This window comes from Pongo pygmaeus, chromosome 23, assembly GCF_028885625.2.
Source record: "Pongo pygmaeus isolate AG05252 chromosome 23, NHGRI_mPonPyg2-v2.0_pri, whole genome shotgun sequence".
NCBI classification, from domain to species: Eukaryota; Metazoa; Chordata; class Mammalia; order Primates; family Hominidae; genus Pongo; species Pongo pygmaeus.
Genome location: NC_085931.1, coordinates 32,742,758 through 32,762,360, shown reverse-complemented (window position 1 = coordinate 32,762,360; position 19,603 = coordinate 32,742,758). Strand labels below are relative to the sequence as shown.

Sequence of the window (19,603 nt, the reverse complement as noted above, 5' to 3'; positions counted from 1 at the left end):
AGTTTTCTTCTTTGGGGATGCCTGGAAGCCTCACGGCTGGAGCATGAGGAGTGACCTGCTGGCCGGCCCCACAGTCAGCAGGGGCGCCAGGCAGGCGCTGAGGCTGCAAGTCAGACTTCTCCTTTGCACTGGGACACGGGCTGCCTCAGCTGAGCCAAAAGGAAATGCCAGTGTGAGGAGCCACCAGGCTGCAGAGGCAGGCAGGATGGGCAGGCAGGGTCTCTCTGTGAGCAGGCATCTCACGCTGTGGCTGGGGATGTCCGCCGCCCCAGGAGCGGGTCCCAGGAGCCTGGCAAGATGGCAGGAAGGAAACCTGACTTGGGCATTGTTAGCCAGCCTACCCCAGGCACTTACGGGCAGAAGCAGGAACCCAGCCAGCAGAAGGGACCGGCCTTTTTGCCCCGGGTGAACACACGGAAAAACTCGCTGCTTTACAGGAAGTGTGACATTCCCGTGCACCAGTTCAGCCTCTGCTCAGAGGCCTGGTTCACGTAGGCCAGCTGCCGATCCCATCAGGGAGAGAGACAACACTCACAGAGGGTGCAGGATGGGGACCAATCCCCTGGGGCTGGTGCCCCTGGCCTAGGGGATGGGGACGTGCCCTGGGAACTTGGTCGGAGCTGGAGGAGGGATCCCTAAGCAAGCTGGGGCTGACACTTTCTGACAGGGACTTGACTGTGTGGCTCCTCCTGTGGCGGAGGCCACCTTGGGTGGAAAGGGGAGGTCCCCTATCACACACAGGTGGTGGTGTGGCCAGGTGTATGTCTCATCAACTCCCGACCACCCAGCTGCATGCAGTCAGCTGTGCACATGCTTACACACGCATGCCAGCAATGTGCTTGCCCACATCCACAGACATGCGAATGAGGACAGAGGCCAGCTTCCCACTCGCTCTGCCCTGTGGGTGCTGCAGGTGGACCCCTCACTGAGGGGGCCCCCCTATGCACAGCCTGTGAATAAAGAGCCCTGGCTCCACAACCCACAAACACTCCCCAGTCCCCTGCAGTGCTCAGATACAGAGGTGAGGTGGGTAGCGCAGGCACAGCAGGGGGCAGGGGAGTCAGATGTCCTGTGCACCCAGCTGGCAGCCCCGCCAATGGGGACACAGAAGAATGTGGCAAGTGCATGAGCACCTACCACCCACAGGCCCCAGCCCTGTGCTGGGGGTGGTCCCTGAGGCCAGAAGGAAAGGAGCGAACCAATGAGAACACCCCACAGGCCTGGGCTCTTCCCTGGCCAGCCCCCACCCACCGTGTCCCTGTAACAGAGATGATGTAGCCCAAAGAAAAACTAAGGGAGTAACGGGCCCTGCTGTCCTGGAGAGCAGGCTTGGCCAGGCTGTCCAGCGACACGGCACCCCCGAGGCCTGCACCAGGAGAGTGTGAACACTGCTGGGGCTGGGCAAGGGCCATGACACCATCCTCACTGCCTCTGCATTTGTGATCCCATGTGTTTTAAAACTTGCCAAGACAACTTGAAGAATGGGGACATGGAGGGTTTCCCTATGACATAATCAAGACTTAAAAGCTAGAATAACTAGTAAAGGACAGATCAGACCAGAGAGCAGGCAGGTAGGCCAGGCACGGCTCATGGGTGGCTGCGGCCAGGCTGTGAGTTGCTGCAGCCAGCAGTTGATGCTGAGGCAGGCTGGTGCCCTATGGAAAAAGGTGAAATGGGATCCCCTGTTGGTCAGGACATAATACGTTATGCTGTGGAAAACACAAGCCCCAAACTCAGTGGCTTCACACATCAAAAATTTATTTCTTGCTCATATTACATGTGCATCGCGGTCGGCAGAGGGGCTCTGCTCATCACAGGCTATCAAGGATGACAGCAGACCCCTCCCTTCTGCCACAGTTACACTTACAGGTGGACTCAAGGTTGAATGTCAAAGGCAGAAAGTTACAACCTGGGAATACAGGATAATGCCTTTGTACCCCCAGGTAGGGAAAGATTTCTTAAGTGAGAAACAGCATCCCATACAGCACAACTGGGCACTGCCCACTCAAGAGCCAAGGCTTGGCCATCCCCATTCCTCAGTATGGGCCCCAGAACCCAGGGCCTGGGGGACTCTGCACACAGGCATGTGGAGACCGCGGAAGCCTGCCCAAGATAGTGCTGCCAGGAACAGCAAAGACAAAACCAGAGAAGCCTATCGCGGGCAACACTGTGGACAGAACTATGTCCCTTCAATATTCTTATGTTCAAGTCCTAACCCCTAGTACTTATATTTGAAGACAGGGTCTTTAAAGAGGTAATTCAGGGTTAAATGAGGTCATGAGGGTGGGCCCTGATCCAATAGACTAGTGACCTTATGAGAGATCAGGACACAGACACAGACAGGGACACTGCAAGAAGGTGGCTATCTGCAGGCCAAGGAGTGAGGCCTCAGGAGAAACCAACCCTGCCCACACCTTGATCTCAGGCTTCTAGCTCCAGAATCATGAGGAAATGTCTGTTGTTTAAACCCCCTAGCCTGCGGTCCTTTGTCGGGCAGCCCCAGCAGACAAACAGGTATGTTGCCCTGGGATGGATGCAGGCCCTTCCCATCCTCCCATCCTCAGCAGCACCAACCAGCCCCACGCTGGGTGGCTGCTCGTACTTCTCCATACTGAGCACCCCAGCCCACAGGATGATCAGCTGCTGCCGTCCTATGGAACTCAGGTGTGGCTCTGTGGCTTCCTTTGGCCACGGAAATGGAAGTGGGGTGACACATATTACTTGTAGCCTGCTGTGGCCTTTCCCCTGCCTCAGTGAGCATGGAGAAATATGTCCAGGTAGGCTGTCGTCAGCACAGGTCTGACAGACCCCAGCCATGGTGGCCCACAGGTGCGAGCAAGAAATAAGCAGTGCCAACTGTAGCCGCTGTGCTGTTGGAGATCTTTGTTACTGCAGCACAATCTGGCTCATGCTGACTGATCCTGCAGGGTAACAGCTTTATTTGCCTTGCTCCTTTATTGCTGGATCTTTGGGCTTTTCCAGTTCTGCTGTTCAAAAAACAGTGACACCCATGAGGTGGGTGTCAGAGGGCCCAGACCCCAGCCAAGGCACTGCATGGGCACCATTCTCATTCAACCCTTCTAACCACCCCATGAGGAAAAACTGTGGTCACAGCTCAAAAAGGTCACATAAGGACCCTCAGCTCATGAGGGGAGGGGAGGAGGCAAGGCCAACCTCCAGTCCCTGCACTAAACCCCCACATAGTGGCACCGAACCATGACCATCCCTGGCAAGAACCTTCATGCACCTAGCAAGCAGTTACAGCACGTATGTGCCTAGAATTGTTACGTGGTCAAATTATAATATTGTATATTCCCACCAATAGTATGAGAAGACCCACTTCTCCATACCTCCACAACTCTGGGCATCTAAAACTTTTTAAAATCCTGGAATCATAGGCAAAAAAAAAAAAAAAAAAATCACCCATATTTCCCTCTAGTACTTTTATAATTTTAACACTGAAATCTTTAATCTGGAATATGTACTGGCATAGAGTGAGGCACGTACATGGCTTTACTATTTTCCAGGGGGCCAAATGCTTTTACTGAATAATCCATTTTACCTTCGTTAATTGGAAACACCTCCAGCATGTACTAAATTTCCATATTTATTTGGCCGTTTCAAAGTTCTCTATTCTCTGCTCATCTGTCCACAACATCTAAGTGCTTTAACTATTGTGGCTTTATAAAATATTCCAATATCCCATAGGACCTTATCCTTAGTACTTCCTATTTTAAAGTTTTCCTTGGAGACAGGTACTTTAAATACCATCTCATAGGACCCATCATGTCCTATCTTCAGGAAATAAAATCTCTGGGTATTTCCAAGGGAAGTGAAGGACAGACACCATGATTAGAAAGCAGAGCCAGCACCATGGCCTGTCCCTGAGCACGTCCAGCAGACCCTGCCAGGTTCTGCGGCTCCTGAGCACCCCGCCTTTGGGTCTGCCAGTGTGTGGGGGCCAGGAGAGAAAAACAGCCCAGGGAGAGTGCCTCCTCTCCTGGCCCTTGGTACGCCTCCTTCCCTGAGCAGGAAAGCAGCTTGGTCATCGTCTGTCTGAAAGCAGGTGCTGCAGCAGCTGGCAACAAAGCCGCTCTGAAAGGGGCCGTGTTGCACTGCCTGTCTGGAAGGCCATGCCAGTCCATCGTTGCCTCTGCCCTACCTGTGCAGGAAACCTGGACATCACCACTTCAAGGCTCTGCCTTAATTTCTGGGGAGAGCCCAACCACAATAAACAGGACCCGTTTTAATTACAAACAAGGTCACCTGGACTCTCCCATGGACTCTCAAGCCTGCCTAGGTAGATGCTGCATGACTGGCCCTCAGACACACGGCAGACCATAACTCATACACCCCCAGGAGCTGCCTGGGTCCCAAGGGCAGAAAAGCCCCAAAGCCCCAATAGGGCAGGGTTCAGAAAAGAAGAGGCAGCAATCCCAGGCTGGAGGATCCACTTCAGGTCCACTACAGGGAGATGGGGAAGGTGGCCTGTCCAGAAGCCTGTGGGACAGGGTAAGGGTCAGCTGGCTGACTAGGCTGTCCATCCCAGAGAGCAACTCTGGGTTCTACTGCCAGACCCACAGGCAAGCCAGGCCACAGTGCACTGGAGGCAGGCATCGGGGAGCAGTCTGACCCGACCCACAAAAGGGGGGCTGGGGCCTGAGCCATTGGACGGAGGGCAGCTGTATGACCTGGCACAGAAGCATGGGGCTGGGCCAGGACGTCCAGGGACTTCCCATGTCTGACCAGAATCAAGACTAAACATGGGTTTCTTCTGCCAGCTCACTTGCTTTGCTACCAGGGCTATACCTGCTTTCTAAAAATAGCTTCCCACCTATTTCCAACGTTTCCAGTTGTTTTATCTACAAGGTATCTGTGCCCTGAAATAACTCACACATAAAACCATCTGAACCCAGAGCCTTTTTTAGTGATAGTTAACATAAAATAATCCCAACAATTTCTATTTTTCTAAATAAGGTTTTTTTGTTGTTTTTTTTTTTTGAGATGGAGTTTCATTCTTGTTGCCCAGGCTGGAGTGCAATGGCGTGATCTTGGCTCACCGCAACCTCTGCCTCCCGGGTTCAAGCGATTCTCCTGCCTCAGCCTCCCAAGTAGCTGAGATTACAGGCATGCACCACCACACTCGGCTAATTTTGTATTTTTAGTAGAGACGGGTTTCTCCATGTTGGTCAGGCTGGTCTTGAACTCCTGACCTCAGGTGATCCACCTACCTCGGCCTCCCAAAGTGCTGGGATTACAGGTGTGAGACACTGCTCCCGGCCAGTTTCTGAATAAGTTTAATCAGATGCTTGCTAATTAGTTTTTCCTAAAATAGTTGGCTGTATTTCCAATTCACATTTCTGCTTTTTCTTCCTACTTTCCAGGAAGGTGTTGTTTTGTTGTTTTCACAATTGTAAACCTGAAAGGGACTTGAACTTCTTGTCCAAGCACCAGAGTGGGCACACACTGCACACACTGGGTGGCTGTAGCTGCCCATCCTGTGGTAAACTTGGCTCCAGGAGCTTCCAAGCTCAGCTTCCACTAGAAAACCCCTCCTTGTGTGGAACAGGTCTTTCTTCATTCCAATCCTCTGGGCCTGGGGCCTCACAGCTCTGGACTGCTGCCTGGTCCTCACTTCACCTGCAGCTCTCGGATATCAGTTCTCCGCCTGCAGAGCCACCCACCCCCACCTACTCAGCCCCACCCAGCTTCTTCGATCAGACCCCTGGACCCTCAAAACCCCTGCTAGAAAACACAGCTGCAATGCTGACCTGGAATGCTCACGGCCAGGCCTCTGCTCCTGACAGAATGGGAAACAAAGACTCGCTGGTAGACAGCCACTGCACCACAGGCTCAGCCAGTAATCCAACACTAATCCAACACGTGTTTAATGAGCACCAATTGTGTACCAGGCCACAGAGCTGACTAAGATAGAGCCCCTGTGCTGAGGGTCACAGTCTGCCAGGAGGGAGATCCAAGTCATTTACACACTAGGGCTTAAGTGCTGAATCCACGATGCATGCGAGTGCGGAGTGAGCAAGGGACGGCAGCACAGCAGCAGGGAAGAGGAGCCTGCTTCAGAACACCAGGCATGACTAGAGCTAGAGCGTTAACACACAAAGGGGGAATGCCTGCAGCTGAGCCTGGCAAGGGGCTTGCATCCCACCTTCCTGCATCCACACCTCCCAGCTGCCCAGAACTGCTGGTAAACCTACAGGAAACATCATTCTCTGCCAAGATGCCATCCCACTCATCCAGCAGAATCAAAGTGGCCACTTCCTCCAGGCAGCCTTCCTCACATTCCAGCTGGGACAGAAGTCACAGGGAGCAGAGAGGGTGGAGCTAGGGGGACAGACACAGAAACCCCATACAGGAACAAGGTTCCAACAGGGCAGACGTGGCAGACCCAGTTCAGTCCCAGCCACTGTGGAAGACACCAAGGGGGGTGTTTTATGGGGGTGGAGGTAACAAAGATGATGCAAGTATCTGCTGAGAGTTGATCTACAAAACAACCCCCTCGTGGGAGCAGGCCTGGGCAAGACGGCACTCTCAGGAGATGGGCAGGGATGCAGCCGAGAGCCAGCAGCAGGGAAAGGGCACAGGGCGGAGGTCAAGCTCTGCTGGAGTTGGGGGAGCTGGTTCTGCTCAGCGTGGAGTCCAAAACAAGCGCATCTTGCCCAGCTATGGGGTCTGAAGTCATCTGGGGACACCACTCTGCTCTGACTGGGAACTATGGGGCTCTCAAGCCACACAGGCCACTTCATCATGAGGGGCAGCATTGTTCCCACCTGGGCTGTGTTCAGAACCCAAGAGAAAGCGGTGGCTCTCCTGGGCCCTCCGGGGCCTCCACCACTTCCTGTGGGGTACCTAAGGACACCTCCTGGTCTCCCTCTGTCTCCAAAACCTCCTCCTCTGTTTTCTGGGGTTTTGGACCTCTTGGATGAGCTGGGTCTGGTCTCTGGGCAGGAGGATTAGCTGACTCCAACAGTCCAGGGACAGGTGTGGGGGCTGCCTCCTCTGGCTGGGAAGAGGCTGGTTCCACAGGACCAGGCTTGGAGCTACATGCAGAACTGGGCAGGACTGGGGGCTCCTTGGGCCCAGGGGTGCTCTCCTTGGTCAGCTGCTGCTCGAGCAGAGCACTTCTGGATATAGAGTTGGACCCAAACGCAGCAGGGGTGGCCATGGCGGCTGGTAAAGACCTGGGGGCAGTACCCATGTCGAGTGCCAGGCCCTCTAAGAACCTAGCTAAGTATTGCTTCACCACAGGCAGCTGAGAGGCCACTGGCAGCTGGCTGGAGGCCAGGGGCAGGGGACAGGGAACCACGGCATGGTACTCGGCAAAACTGTTCAGGTCTTGAACAACTTCCTTGAGATCCTGGCAGAAGAGCTCGTAATCGTCAGGCAGGGGCAGGTCTCCATCAAGGTACGGGGCTGCCCAGGCCCGGGCTCGGCCTGTTAGGCGCCCGAGGATCTCGCAGACACGGCTGATGTTGTCCTGATAGTGCTCAAAGTGGAAGGACATGTAATCGCCCAGTTGGGCCAAGAAGCGGTCCAGTAGCCACGGGGAGCCATCAAAGGTGCCTGGGTCCGAGCCTGGCACCCAGCAGAAGTCCACCCTGTGGGGTCGGGAGCTGGGCATGCGCCCAGTTAGGGGACCCCTTTCTGCAGGTTTACTGCCACAAGCGCCACTAGCTGTGCTCTTCTGCTCCATGGTCGTTCGCACACACAGAGTGTCCCCACAGCAGGGCCGCTCAATCCAGGGATCCACAAGGGGGGTGTATGCCACCCCAGGAGACGCCTGGTCCATCTGCTGCCATGGATGTGCGTTGGCATAATTGGCGGCTGCCCAGATGGGAATGCGAGGGCCCTGCTGACGGCACTGGCCACGAGGCATGCTGGGAGCAGAGGGGAGAAGAGAGGAGAGCCAGCACTGGTGGGTGGTGGGGGTGTGGACAGACGTGGCTTGCACGACACAACAGGACAGGGATGGCTGAACAGGGCGTGGCAGACCCGCACTGGTCCAGGCAAGTGCTGACGATCAGGGAGCTGACAGCTGCAGCCTCAGGAGAGCTGAGAAGAGCTGAGAGACTGTCAGTCGCAGGCCATCATCCGAGGCAATCTGTCCAAAGACAAGGTGGGGAAGAGCAGGAACTAGGCCTAACCATCACCCACTGGACTGGTGGGAAGAGGCTGCAAGCGGGCAACCCTCTGGTACCCAACTAGGAGCTCTGAGTGGAAGGAGGGGCCCAGGGGGCTGGCCTGGGTGGTGTGAGGTGGGCAAATGCTGCCTATGACATTGCAAGGGCAAGGCAGAATGACAGATGCTGCCAATTTCAGAAGAAAAGTGGCCAGATCAGAACTGTCAGGGAATTTCAGGATAGCAATAGTAGCAACCTTTCACTGAGTGCCCCATTTGTGCCACCTCCCCCAAAGGAGGTTGGTACTAGCCTTGTCTTTGAGGCACACAGTGGTGAAGTAACTTGTCTGCAGTCACACACCAACCCATAAGTGGTGGAAGAAACAGAAACTGGCTGGAGAGACCAGAGGCTTAACTACTATATAGCACGCGATTATCAACTACATTTGTCTGCTGAGGAGGCTCCAGCCGCCCCAAAAACTCTGAACAACGCACAGACCGCGTTGTCATTAGGCTCTTTTACATCCCAGCACCAGGCACACAGCAGGTCCTACCTGCATCCCCGACAGAGCAGTGAGCCTGATATTATCTGCTCCCTCCTGACCCCACATGCTTTCCAAATTCACCTCTCACAACTGAGTGCCGCCTGCAGGCAATGCCACCCCCACCCCCAAACACCACCTTTCCACAGTCCCCATCCCAGCCACAGCAGAGCATCCCAGCCCCTCCATTGTAAAATCCTGGAACCCCACTTGCTGTGTCTGCTCCCGCCACTCCAGTCACTTGTGCCCAGGGTCTGGGGAGTCCCAGTGTGATGGCTGGACCTGCCCCTCCTTCTCCACGCAGCAGTCACCTAGGAGGCTCCACAGCCAGCAGCCAGTTCTATTCCAGTGCAAGGAGCCCTCCTGTAGGGCTCTCACACTCTACAGCCTAACTCTATCTAGCCCCCTCCCCAGTCTCTCTGCAAACGGTGGCCCACTCACGACCTCCAGGAAACTCTCTGCTTCACCCCGCACACAAACTCCATCGGCTCACTGGGAGCACAAGGCCTGCACACACCTTCATCCCACATCTTCTATCTGCTGGCCATCCCCCCTCAGGGTGAGTTCCTCCAGGGACCTCCCAGGGTGGCCTGCAGCACTAGAACCTGCCAGGGCCACTGGCCCTACCTCCACCACCCAAACACTCTGGAATCTCTCAGGTCTGACCCCCCTCTGGGGGGGTCTTCACCTGAAAGCCCAGCCCAAGACCCTGGCTTCCCACCTTACTGCGGGATTATACTAAGGCCTGGACGTGAGTCGAGTCCAATCCAGTCCCTCACTGAGCTCTAAAAAAGCAGTGATCCCGATCCAGGGCCCAGCTCCCACCACCAGCCAAGGTTAGGTATCCAGGTTGCCCACAATGACCACACCCCATGCCCAGGAGCCACAGTGTGCTACCCAGATCTCTGCCTTCCCTTCTTCCCAGTCCCCCACCCTGCCCCCTCACCTGCGCACCTGTGTCCCCTGCAGTCTGGGAGAAGGCTTCCCTGCACCAGCCAGCCAGGCCTGCTTCGGGCCTGAGCCTTCCTAACCCTGGGCCGCACTCTCACCATTTTGAGAACCTTAGCCCTCCCACGCCTATCAGTCTGTTGGTCCCCCTACTTTTCTCCCCACAGTGCCTGGCATAGAAGACTTTCGGCCCTTCTAGACTGGACAGCACTATCCTAAAGGGGCAGGTACTACGGCGCATGTGTTTGCCCCCACAAGGCCAAAGGCAGCACCTGGAACGCTGGAGCCGTTCTCTGCTCTGGGGAGATCCAGGGGCCCCAAGAACAAAACCTGCCCAAAGCCTTAAAGCAAGCTGAGTGCAGACGACTGCACCGCCCGCCCCCCAGCAACCGCCATGCAGGAAATACGAGCTCACAAGGCCCACGGCAACAAGAAGCCCACCCACCTGAGGCTACGCGAATCGCCCGCGAAGAGGGTCCAGGGATCCGTAGCCGGAGACCGTGGGACTGGCCTCCCTCCGTGGGCGAGAGTCCAAGCGCCACCTAGAAAGTGGAGAACGAGATCGGCCGCCGTGAGACCAGGCAAGGCGCGGGCGCGACCTCCCGAGACTGCGAGAACGGCCCAAATGTCTCCAGGTGCCCCCACAAACCCCCGGCGCGGACCGAGAAACTGAGGCCCGCAGACCGAAGGCACTGCGACCCAGGCTGGGGCTCCGAGTGCCCCTCTGCGGATCAGAAGTCGGGAAAAGACGGAAGGGCGCAGCTCCAGACCCGCGTGCACGGAGTTCCAAGCCGGCCGCCCGGGCTCCCGCCTCCACACTGACCCTCTTGCCGGAGACGACAACGCCTGCTCCGAGGAGCGCCCCGCAGCGTCCAGGGACCGATTACAACGCGCAGCGACGCCCCCAGCGTGCGCGCGGCCGCCGTGTACGTCCCCGCGCATGCTCCCGACACGCTCCGCGCACACCTCCCATCTAGGCCGCGCCTGCGCTGTTTGCCGTGTGGCCGCTTCGTCGCAGGCGCTCCAGGTCCCTGCTGGCGCGGCAGCGCCGCGCGGTGGGTGATGGGAGAGCGCGACCATTCCCACGCCGCGCCAAGTGCCACGGGATCAGGTGGGGCCGCGTGTACAGGCGCGGGACGGTCGGGCCAAAGCTGCCCCTCATGATCCCCAGCGGGCGGTGCCCGGCGGCCCCTCAGATTCGGGAAATTTGCACCCGGCTGTGGCGTAGACCGAGGGGCCGTTGCTGCTTCAGCCCGCCGTTACTGCCCTGGCGTCAGCCAGACACTAGGGTGCTGCTGGGCGTCCAGAGGGCTGCTGCGGGGCCGGGCTAACCCTGAGGGGCTGCAGGTGTCGGGGTGGATGTGGGCATAGCGGGGCTGCTGGGCCCCGTGAGCGCCCTGGAACGGCGTGCCCGCGGAGTGCCTCTCATCACTCATTGCCAGTGCCGGGAACCTCGTTAGGGCCCGATTCGACGTAGCTGCAAGCTGGGCGCCAGAGGCGGGGGGCAGGCAGTCCGAGAGGACCCTCTACCCGCATACCTGGGGGCTGCAGGCAGGGCCTCTGGGCCTCCTTGTTGTGGGTATAAGTGTGTGCTTCCCGACTCAGGCCGAGGCTGGACCGGGAGAGGACAGCGAGGGCAGGCTACCAAGCCCTCCCCACAGGGCCGCGCCCAGCCCAAGCCTGCCGAGTCAGCACTCAGATCCGGGGACAAGATAGGTGACGATGAAGTGGTGCTCTTCTCGCTTGCACGAGCCGTCCCACGCCACTTCTCCTCGGCTTCACGGTGCCTAGAGAAGAGGTGGGAGAGGGTGCGGGCGCCCCAGCTCAGGATCTGATGCCTGTGGGCCAAGGACCTGGATGCAAGCCAGCAGTCCTTGGGGCCACGGGCAGGCAGCCGGATTCACCGGAAAGTGACGCTTCTCAAGGGGAACACACACGTAACACACCAGCTCCCTTTCTGCCCTGGTCCAGTGACTCCTTTCATGAAAGCTCTCTGAAATGTTATCTGCATTTACACCCAAACTCACTCACTTTGATCCCTGAAACGCGAATCAAAGATCACATTGTACCTTCCCTGGGTCTGTGGGGCTTTCACCAGCCTGGGCCAAAAATAATAAAAGTGGCACCGAGCCAGGAAACGCCTCCTTGAAGTGGGAATGAAACTTGGATTTTTTTCCGTTGTATCTTTCCTAATTGACCTGATAATTTAAACTTCCTCCCTCAAGGGAAAGGTGGGGGTTCCCACAAATTCAGCTTACCTCAGCCTCAAGGCAGCTCAATCTACAGCTCAGCGCCCATCAGCAGAGTGGGCAGTGGGCCTCTGCAAGAAATGAATCCAACTGAGCCAGAAAAGGCCTTTTTTGGTCCACATTTTTTTTTCTTTCAGGCCCTCTCCTGTGTATAACAGTCATGCACCGCATAACAACGTTTTGGTCAACAAAGGACCACATACGTAACTGGTCATCCAGTAAGCTATAGTTACTTTATTATTGAAGAAAGAAAATCTTTAGGCCGGGTGCTGTGGAGGCTCATGCCTGTAATCCCAGCATTTTCGGAGCCCAAGGCGGGCAGCTCATTTGAGGTCAGGAGTTTGAGACCAGCCTGGCAGACATGGTGAAACCCTGTCTCTACCAAAAATACAAAAAATTAGCCGGGTGTGGTGGTGTGCGCCTGTAATCCCAGCTACTTGGGAGGCTGAGGCAGGAGAATCGCTTGAACCCAGGAGGCGGAGGTTGCAGTGAGCTGAGATTGTGCTACTGCACTCCAGCCTGGGCAATAGAGTGAGACTCTGTCTCAAAAAAAAGGAAAATGTTTAATATAAATGTGGTGCAGCCTAAGTGTACAGTGTTTATAAAGTCTAAAGTAGTGTACAATAATGTCTTAGGCCTTCACATTCACTCACCACTCACACCCACAGCAACTTCCAGTCCTGCACCTGTGTTCATGGCAAGTGCCCTAACCAGTTCCATTTTTTATTTTTTGCACTGTACTTTTACTGTACCTTTGCTATGATTAGGTGCACTAATACCGCTGTGTCACAATTGCCTACATTGTTCAGTAGAGTCACTGTGCAAGTTTGTAGCCCAGGAGCAATAGGCCTTACCATACAGCCTAGGTGTGTAGTAGGCTCTACCATCTTAGTTTGTATAAGTTACTCTATGAGGTTCCCTCCATGACAAAATCACCTAATGACACATTTCTCAGAATGTAACCCCATAGTTAAGTGACATATGACTTTTTTTATTGTGGTAAAATATAGTAACATTTACCATTTTAGCCATTTTTAGGTATACAGTTCAGGAGCATTAAGTACATTCATACTGTTGTATATCCAGTGATCACTATTTCTAGAACTTTTTCATCACTCCAGAACATTAACTCCTCTTCCCCTCCCACTCCCAACCCCTGGTAACCATCATTCTGTATTCTGTCTCTGTGAATTTAATTATTCTAGGTGCCTCATATAAGTGGAATCATACAGTATTTATCATTTTGTGACTGGATTATTTCACTCAACATGTTTTCAAGGTTCATCCACATCATAGCATGTGTCAGAACTTCCTTCCTTTTTAAGGCTGTATAATATTCCGTCGTACACATTGACCACATTTTGTTTATTCATTTGTTGATTGACACTTGGGTTGTTTTCACCTTTTGGCTATTGTGAATAATGCTGCTATGAACATTAGCGTACAAGTATATGTTTGAGTCCCTGCTTTCAGTACATAAGAGTGAAATTGCTGAATGATACGCTAATATTTTGTTTGACTTTTTGAGAGATTGCCAAACTTTTCCATAGCAAATGAACCATTTTACATTCCCACCAACAGTGCACAGGAGTTCCAACTTCTCCACATCCTCACCAACACTTGGTTACCTTCTCTTTTGTTTTTTTCCAATAGCCATCCTAACAGTATGAAGTAGTGTCCCACTGTGATTTTAATTTGCATTTCTTTAATGACTAGTGAGATTGAGCATTTTTCCTGTTATTGGCCATTTGTATATCTTCACTGGAGAAATGGCTATTCAAGTCCTATGCCCATTTTCCAATGGATTTTTGTTTTTATTGTGAGTTGTAAGATTTTTCTAGATATTCTGGATATTAATCCCTTGTCAGATATATCATTTGCAAGTATTTCTCCATAGGCTGCCTTTTCACTCTGTTGATAGTGTCTTTTGATACACAGAAGTTTTTCCTTTTCATTAAAATGTCATTAACTTAATTTCACTAAATTAATTTCATTAATTTCGAAGTCTAATTTGTCTATATGTTGGTGGTAGTGGTGGTGTTATATCTAAATCATTGCCAAATCCAATGCTATGAAGTTTTGCCCTATGTTTTCTTCTAAGTTTTATAGGTTTAGGTCTTTACATTTAGGACTTTGACCCATTTTGAGTTCATTTTTACATACGGTGTTAGGTAGGGATCCAGCTTCATTCTTTTGCATATGAATATCCAGATGTCCCAGCATGATTTGTTGAAGACTATCCTTTCCCTATCTTAGTACCCTTGTTGAAAATCATTTGACCATATATGCAAGGGTTTATTTCCAGGCACTCTAGTCTGTTCCATTGGTCTGTATGTCTGTCTTTCTATTTTCAGGAAAGTACAGTGTTCAAACTACACAGTCTTGATTACTGTGGCTTTGCTGTAAATTTTGAAATCAGGAAGTGAGAAGCCTCTAAGTTTGTTCTTTTTCAAGATGGTTTTGGCTATTAGGAGTTCCTAGAGATTCCATATGAATTTTAGGATGGGTTTTATCTTTCTATTTTTTTTTATTTTTTATTTTATTTATTTATTTTTTTGAGATGGAGTCTCGGTCTGTCGCCCAGGTTGGAGTGCAGTGGCGCAATCTCGGCTCACTGCAACCTCTGCCTCCCGGGTTCACGCCATTCTCCTGCCTCAGCCTCCTGAGTAGCTGGGAATACAGGCACCCTCCACCACGCCCGGCTAATTTTTTTTATTTTTAGTAGAGACGGGGTTTCACCGTGTTAGCCAGGATGGTCTTGATCTCTTGACCTCGTGATCCGCCCGTCTCGGCCTCCCAAAGTGCTGGGATTACAGGCGTGAGCCACCGTGCCCAGCCTTTTTTTTTTTTTTTTTTTTTTTTTTTTTTTAAACTAGACACAGGGTCTCCCCTGTCACCCAGACTAGAGTTTAGTAGCCTGATCATAGCTCACTGCTGCCTCAAATTCTTGGGCTCAAGTGATCCTCCTGCCTCAACCTCTAAAGTACCTATGACTACAGACATGTGCTACCACACCTGGCTTGTTGTTGTTGTTGTTGTTAAAGCTAGGGTCTTGTTATATTGCCCAGGCTGGTCTTGAACTCCTAGGCTTGGCAAAAATATTGGGATTACAAGCATGAACCACTGAACCTGGCCTGTGATAGGTTTTTATATTTCTAAAAAAACACTGTTGGGATTTTAATAGGATTGCATTGCCTCTGATGACCACTTTGGGTAGTACTGACATGTTAACAATATTCAACTTTCCAATACAGGATGTCTTTCCATTTAATTGTGTCTTTAAATGGATATAATTGAACACAGGATGTGTTTCCATTTAATTATGTCTTCTTTAATTTCTTTCAACAATATTTTGTAGTTTTCTGTGTACAAGTCTTTCACCTCCTTGGTTAATTCCTACGTATTTTATTCTTTTTGATGCTATTTAAATGAAACTGCTAATTTCCTTCTTGAAGTGTTCACTGCTAGTACTATACAGAAATGCAAGTGATTTCTGTGTGTTCATTTTGTATTTGACAACTTTGCTGAATTTGTTAATTATTCTGTGTTTTTATAGAATCGCTATAAGATCATGTCATTGGTGAAAAAAGATAATTTTACTCCCTATCCAATGTGGATGCCTTTTATTTTCTTGTCTAATTGCTCTGGCTAGGACTTTCAGTTCTATCTTGAATAGAAGTGGCAAAAAGCAGGTATCTTTGCCCTGTTGCCGATCTTTGGGGAAAAGCTTTCAGTCGTTCACCATTGAGTGTGATGTTGGCTGTGGGTTTTTCATGTATGGGCTTTATCATATTGAGGAAGTGTCTTTCTGTTCCTCATTTATTTAGTATTTTTATCATGAAAAGGTGTTGAATTTTGTCAAATGCTTTTTCTGTATCAATTGAGATGATCATGTGTTTTTCCCCTTCTTTCTAATAATGTGGTGTATTACATTGCTTTCAATGTATACATTTTTTCTTTTTTCTTTTTTTATTGAGATAGGGTCTCGCTCCATCACCCAGCCTGGACACAGCTCGCTGCATCCTCAATTCCTGGGCTCAAGTGATCCTACCCCCTCGGCCTCGCGAGCAGCTGGGACAACAGGTGTGTGCCACCACGTTGGCACTTTTTTCTTTTTCTGTAGAGACAGGGTCTCCCTATGTTGCCCAGGCTGGTCCCAAACCCCTGGGCTCAAGCAATCCTCCCACCTTGGCCTCCCAAAGTACTGGGATTATAGGTGTGAGCCACCACACCCGGCTTCAATGTATATATTGTTACATGATTTAGGCCATGTGTGGTGGCTTATGCATGTAATCCCAGCACTTTGGGAGGCTAGGGTGGGAGGATTGCTTGAACCCAGGAATTCGAGACTAGACCGGACAACATAGCGAGAGCCCATCTCTAAAACAAATTTAAAAATTAGCTGGGCATGGTGTTGTGCACCTGTGGCCCCAGCTACTCAGTACGCTGAGGCAGAAGGATTGCTTGAGTCCAGGAGGTTTAGGGCTTCAGTGAGCTATGCTTGTGCCATTGCACTCCAGCCTGTGCAAGAGTGAGACCCTGTCTCAAATTAAAAAAAAAAAAAAAATGTGGAACTGAATCCTTTCGTATCCATCAGAGGCCCCAGTGTCATTCCCAGAAAGGAGTATCCTTCCTGCCCTGCTGGTGGGGCTGCACCCTACTTGACTCCTTTGGATACTTCAGACACCCTTCCATCTTAGCCAGGGCAGGGAGGTGGCTGGGCACCCAAGCCTGGTGTCCCTGGGGCTGTTTGTGCTTCATCCCTTAGAAACCAGTGTTCTCTTTGTGGGTTTCCTTCCATTCTTTAGTTTTATTTTAATTAAAAAACAATTTTTTTAAAGGCAGAGTCTTTGTTGCCCAGGCTGAGTACAGTGGCACGATCATAGCTCACTGCAGCCCCAAACTCCTGGGCTCAAGTGATTCTCCTGCCTCAGCCTCCTGAGTAGTGGGGACCACAGGTGTGCACCACCATGCCTGGCTAATTTTTTAAATTTTTGTAGAGGTGGAACTCACTCTATTCTTTTTTTTTTTTTTTTAATTGAGGTAAGACTTAAGTCTCAGGTATGAACAACAAAATTGAGGTACGATTTACTACAATGGAAGGCATGGATCTTTTATATTTTTAAAAAATGTTATCAGGCAGCATCCCAAACCAGAATAGCTTTGGAGAGATTCCCAGAATGCACAGATCTTAACAGCAGGGTTTCATGACTTTTGTATGTGCAGACCACTGCCACATACGAGCAAGCTATGGAACACTCCATTCCCTGAAAGCACCCACAGGCCCGTTCCTCACAGGCACCATTCTGATTTCTACTCCGTTGCCTTATTTTGCTCACTCTGGAACTTCTCACAAATGGAATGCTACAGTATAGACTCTTGAGTCTGGCCTTTTCCAGTCAATACAGCATTTGCAAGTTTCATCAATGTTGCGGTCACATGTATCTTATCTTTTTGTTTTTGTTTTTCTTAAGCACAGTGTGATAGTAAATCTCATTTGTTCTGAGTGCTGTGTAGCATCTCATTGCATGACTACAGTTTGTCTGTCCATTCTCTCTGTCTAATTTTTTGTAGAGATGGGGTCTTGTTTGTTGCCAAGGCCAGTCTCGAACTCCTGGTCTCAAGTGATTTGTGCGCCTCGGGCTCCCAAAGTGCTGGGACTACAAGTGTGATCCACTGTGCCAGGCCCCTGTTCTCTTATTGATGGACATTCTTGTGATTTCTGGTTTGGAACTATTATGAATAAAGCTGCTCTGAGCATTCTTGAACAAGTTCTTTTTGTTCACCTAAGGTTCCATTACTTCTGGGTAAATATCTAGGAGTGGACTTGCTGGATCATAGGGTAGGTGCATATATTTAACTTTATTTATTTATTTATTTATTTATTTATTTATTTATTTTATTTTATTTTGAGACAGAGTCTGTAGCCTAAGCTGAAGTGCAGTGGTGCAATCTCAGCCCACTGCAACCTCTGCCTTCTGGGTTCAAGCAATTCTCCTGCCCCAGCCTCTTGAGTAGCTGGGATTACAGGTGTCTGCCACCATGGCCGACTACTTTTTGTATTTTTAGTAGAGCTGGGGGTTTCACCATGTTGGCCAGGCTGGTCTCGAACTCCTGACCTCAGGTGATCCACCCACCTTGGCCTCCCTAAGTGCTGGGATTACAGGCATGAGCCACCGCGCCCAGCCAATATATTTAACTCAACTTTATAAGAAACTGCCCACCAGGCGCAGTGGCTCATGCCTGTAATCCCAGCACTTTGGGAGGCCAAGCCCGGGCAGATCACGAGGTCAAGAGATCGAGACCATCCCAGTGAACATGGTGAAACCCTGTCTCTATTAAAAAATATAAAAATTAGCTGGGCATGGTGGCATGCACCTGTAGTCCCAGCTACTTGGGAGGCTGAGGCAGGAGAATCGCTTGAACCCGGGAGGTGGAGGTTGCAGTGAGCCGAGATCGCACCACTGCACTCCAACCTGGGCGAGAGAGTGAAACTCCATCTCAAAAAAAAAAAAAAGAAGAAGAAGAAACTGCGAAGAGCGTTTCACAGTAGCTGAAACTCTCATCTTTCCTGCAGCATTGTATGTGCATTCCAGTTGTCAGTTGTTCCACATCCTCACCACACTTGCTATTGTCAATCTTTTAAATTTTAATCATTCTGGCAGGAATGGAGTGGTATCTCATTGTAGTTTTGATTTGCTTTGCCCTGGTAACTAATGATGTCCATGATTTTATGTGATTGTTTTTCACCTTCTATTAATTTGCAAGAGCTTTGGGGGGTGTTTTGTTTTGTTTTGTTTGTTGTGTCTCGCAGTGTCTCCCAGGCTGGAGTGCAGGGGCGCCATCTCGGGTCACTGCAACCTCCGCCTCCCAGGTTCAGGCGATTCTCCTGCCTCAGTCTCCTGAGTAGCTTGGATTACAAGTGTGCGCCACCACACCCAGCTAATTTTTTAGTAAAGACGGGGTTTCACCATGTTGGCCAGGTTGCTCTTGAACTCCTGACTTCACCACCCATCTCAGCCTCCCCAAAGTGCTGGGATTACAGGTGTGGGCCACCGTGCCCGGCCAAGAGTTTTTGCATATATTCTGAATAAAAGTCTTTGTCAGATATAAATATTGCAAACACTCTTCCCTAATCTGTCACTTGCCTACTCACTTTCTTGATGTGCCCTTTTGAAGAGCAAAACTTTTACACTTGGATGCCAGTGCTTTTTGTGCCCTAAGAAGCTTTGCTACCTGAACTTTATGAAGGTTTTCTTCTGTTTAGTTTTGGAAGTTCTATTATTTTCACTTCTACATGCAGGTCTGTGGTGTATTTTGCATTGATTTTCATGTGTGATGTGAGTCAAAGTTTGTTTTCTCCTCATGGACATCCCATTGTTTTAGCACCATTTGTTAAAAGGAGTGTCCTCTTCTCCATTGAATCACCTTGGCACTCTTGTTAAAATCCAGGTACTACATTTGTGCGGATCTATCTTCCGGACCCCTACTGTGTTCCATTGATCTTTGTCCTCAGGCCCAAAGCATACCGTATTCATTATTGTAGCTGGCCAGGCACAATGCTCACGACTGTAATCTTTGGGAGGCCAAGGTGGGAGAATCACTTAAGGCCAGGAATTTGAGACTGTCCTGGGCAACATAGCAAGACTCTGTCTCTATAAACAAAATGATAGCTTTATAGTAACACTTGAAATCAGATAGTGTAAGTCCTCCAACTCTGTTTTCCT

General features: G+C 51.0%; 3 protein-coding genes across 4 annotated transcripts in view; 1 reads left to right on the top strand and 2 right to left on the bottom strand.

The window, feature by feature from the left end:
* GNB1L (G protein subunit beta 1 like) overlaps positions 1-10,491 on the bottom strand; it is a 66,515-nt gene extending 56,024 nt beyond the window's left edge. Inside the window, exons 1-2 of one of the 2 annotated variants that reach the window (XM_063662850.1) lie at positions 10,451-10,491; positions 10,073-10,169 (exon numbers count right to left, since the gene is read on the bottom strand). The gene's annotated coding sequence lies outside the window, so the exon portion shown is untranslated. The remainder of the gene's footprint in view (positions 1-10,072; positions 10,170-10,450) is intronic. The other variant, XM_054469230.2, reaches the window with a different exon arrangement.
* On the bottom strand, positions 1,738-10,175 carry RTL10 (retrotransposon Gag like 10). Its single transcript, XM_054469228.2, has 2 exons — positions 10,073-10,175; positions 1,738-8,119 (listed from the first exon to the last, which is right to left on the bottom strand). Exon 2 carries the CDS (start codon positions 7,892-7,894, stop codon positions 6,800-6,802), a length of 1,095 nt encoding a protein of 364 aa, XP_054325203.2. The 5' UTR covers positions 7,895-8,119; positions 10,073-10,175; the 3' UTR covers positions 1,738-6,799.
* Positions 10,022-11,782, top strand: LOC134739277 (uncharacterized). The gene is made up of 3 exons (XM_063662930.1): positions 10,022-10,146; positions 10,464-10,738; positions 11,233-11,782. The coding sequence occupies exons 1-3, from the start codon at positions 10,022-10,024 to the stop codon at positions 11,460-11,462; spliced, it is 630 nt and encodes a 209-aa protein (XP_063519000.1). The 3' UTR covers positions 11,463-11,782.
* Positions 11,783-19,603: the final 7,821 nt, after the last annotated feature.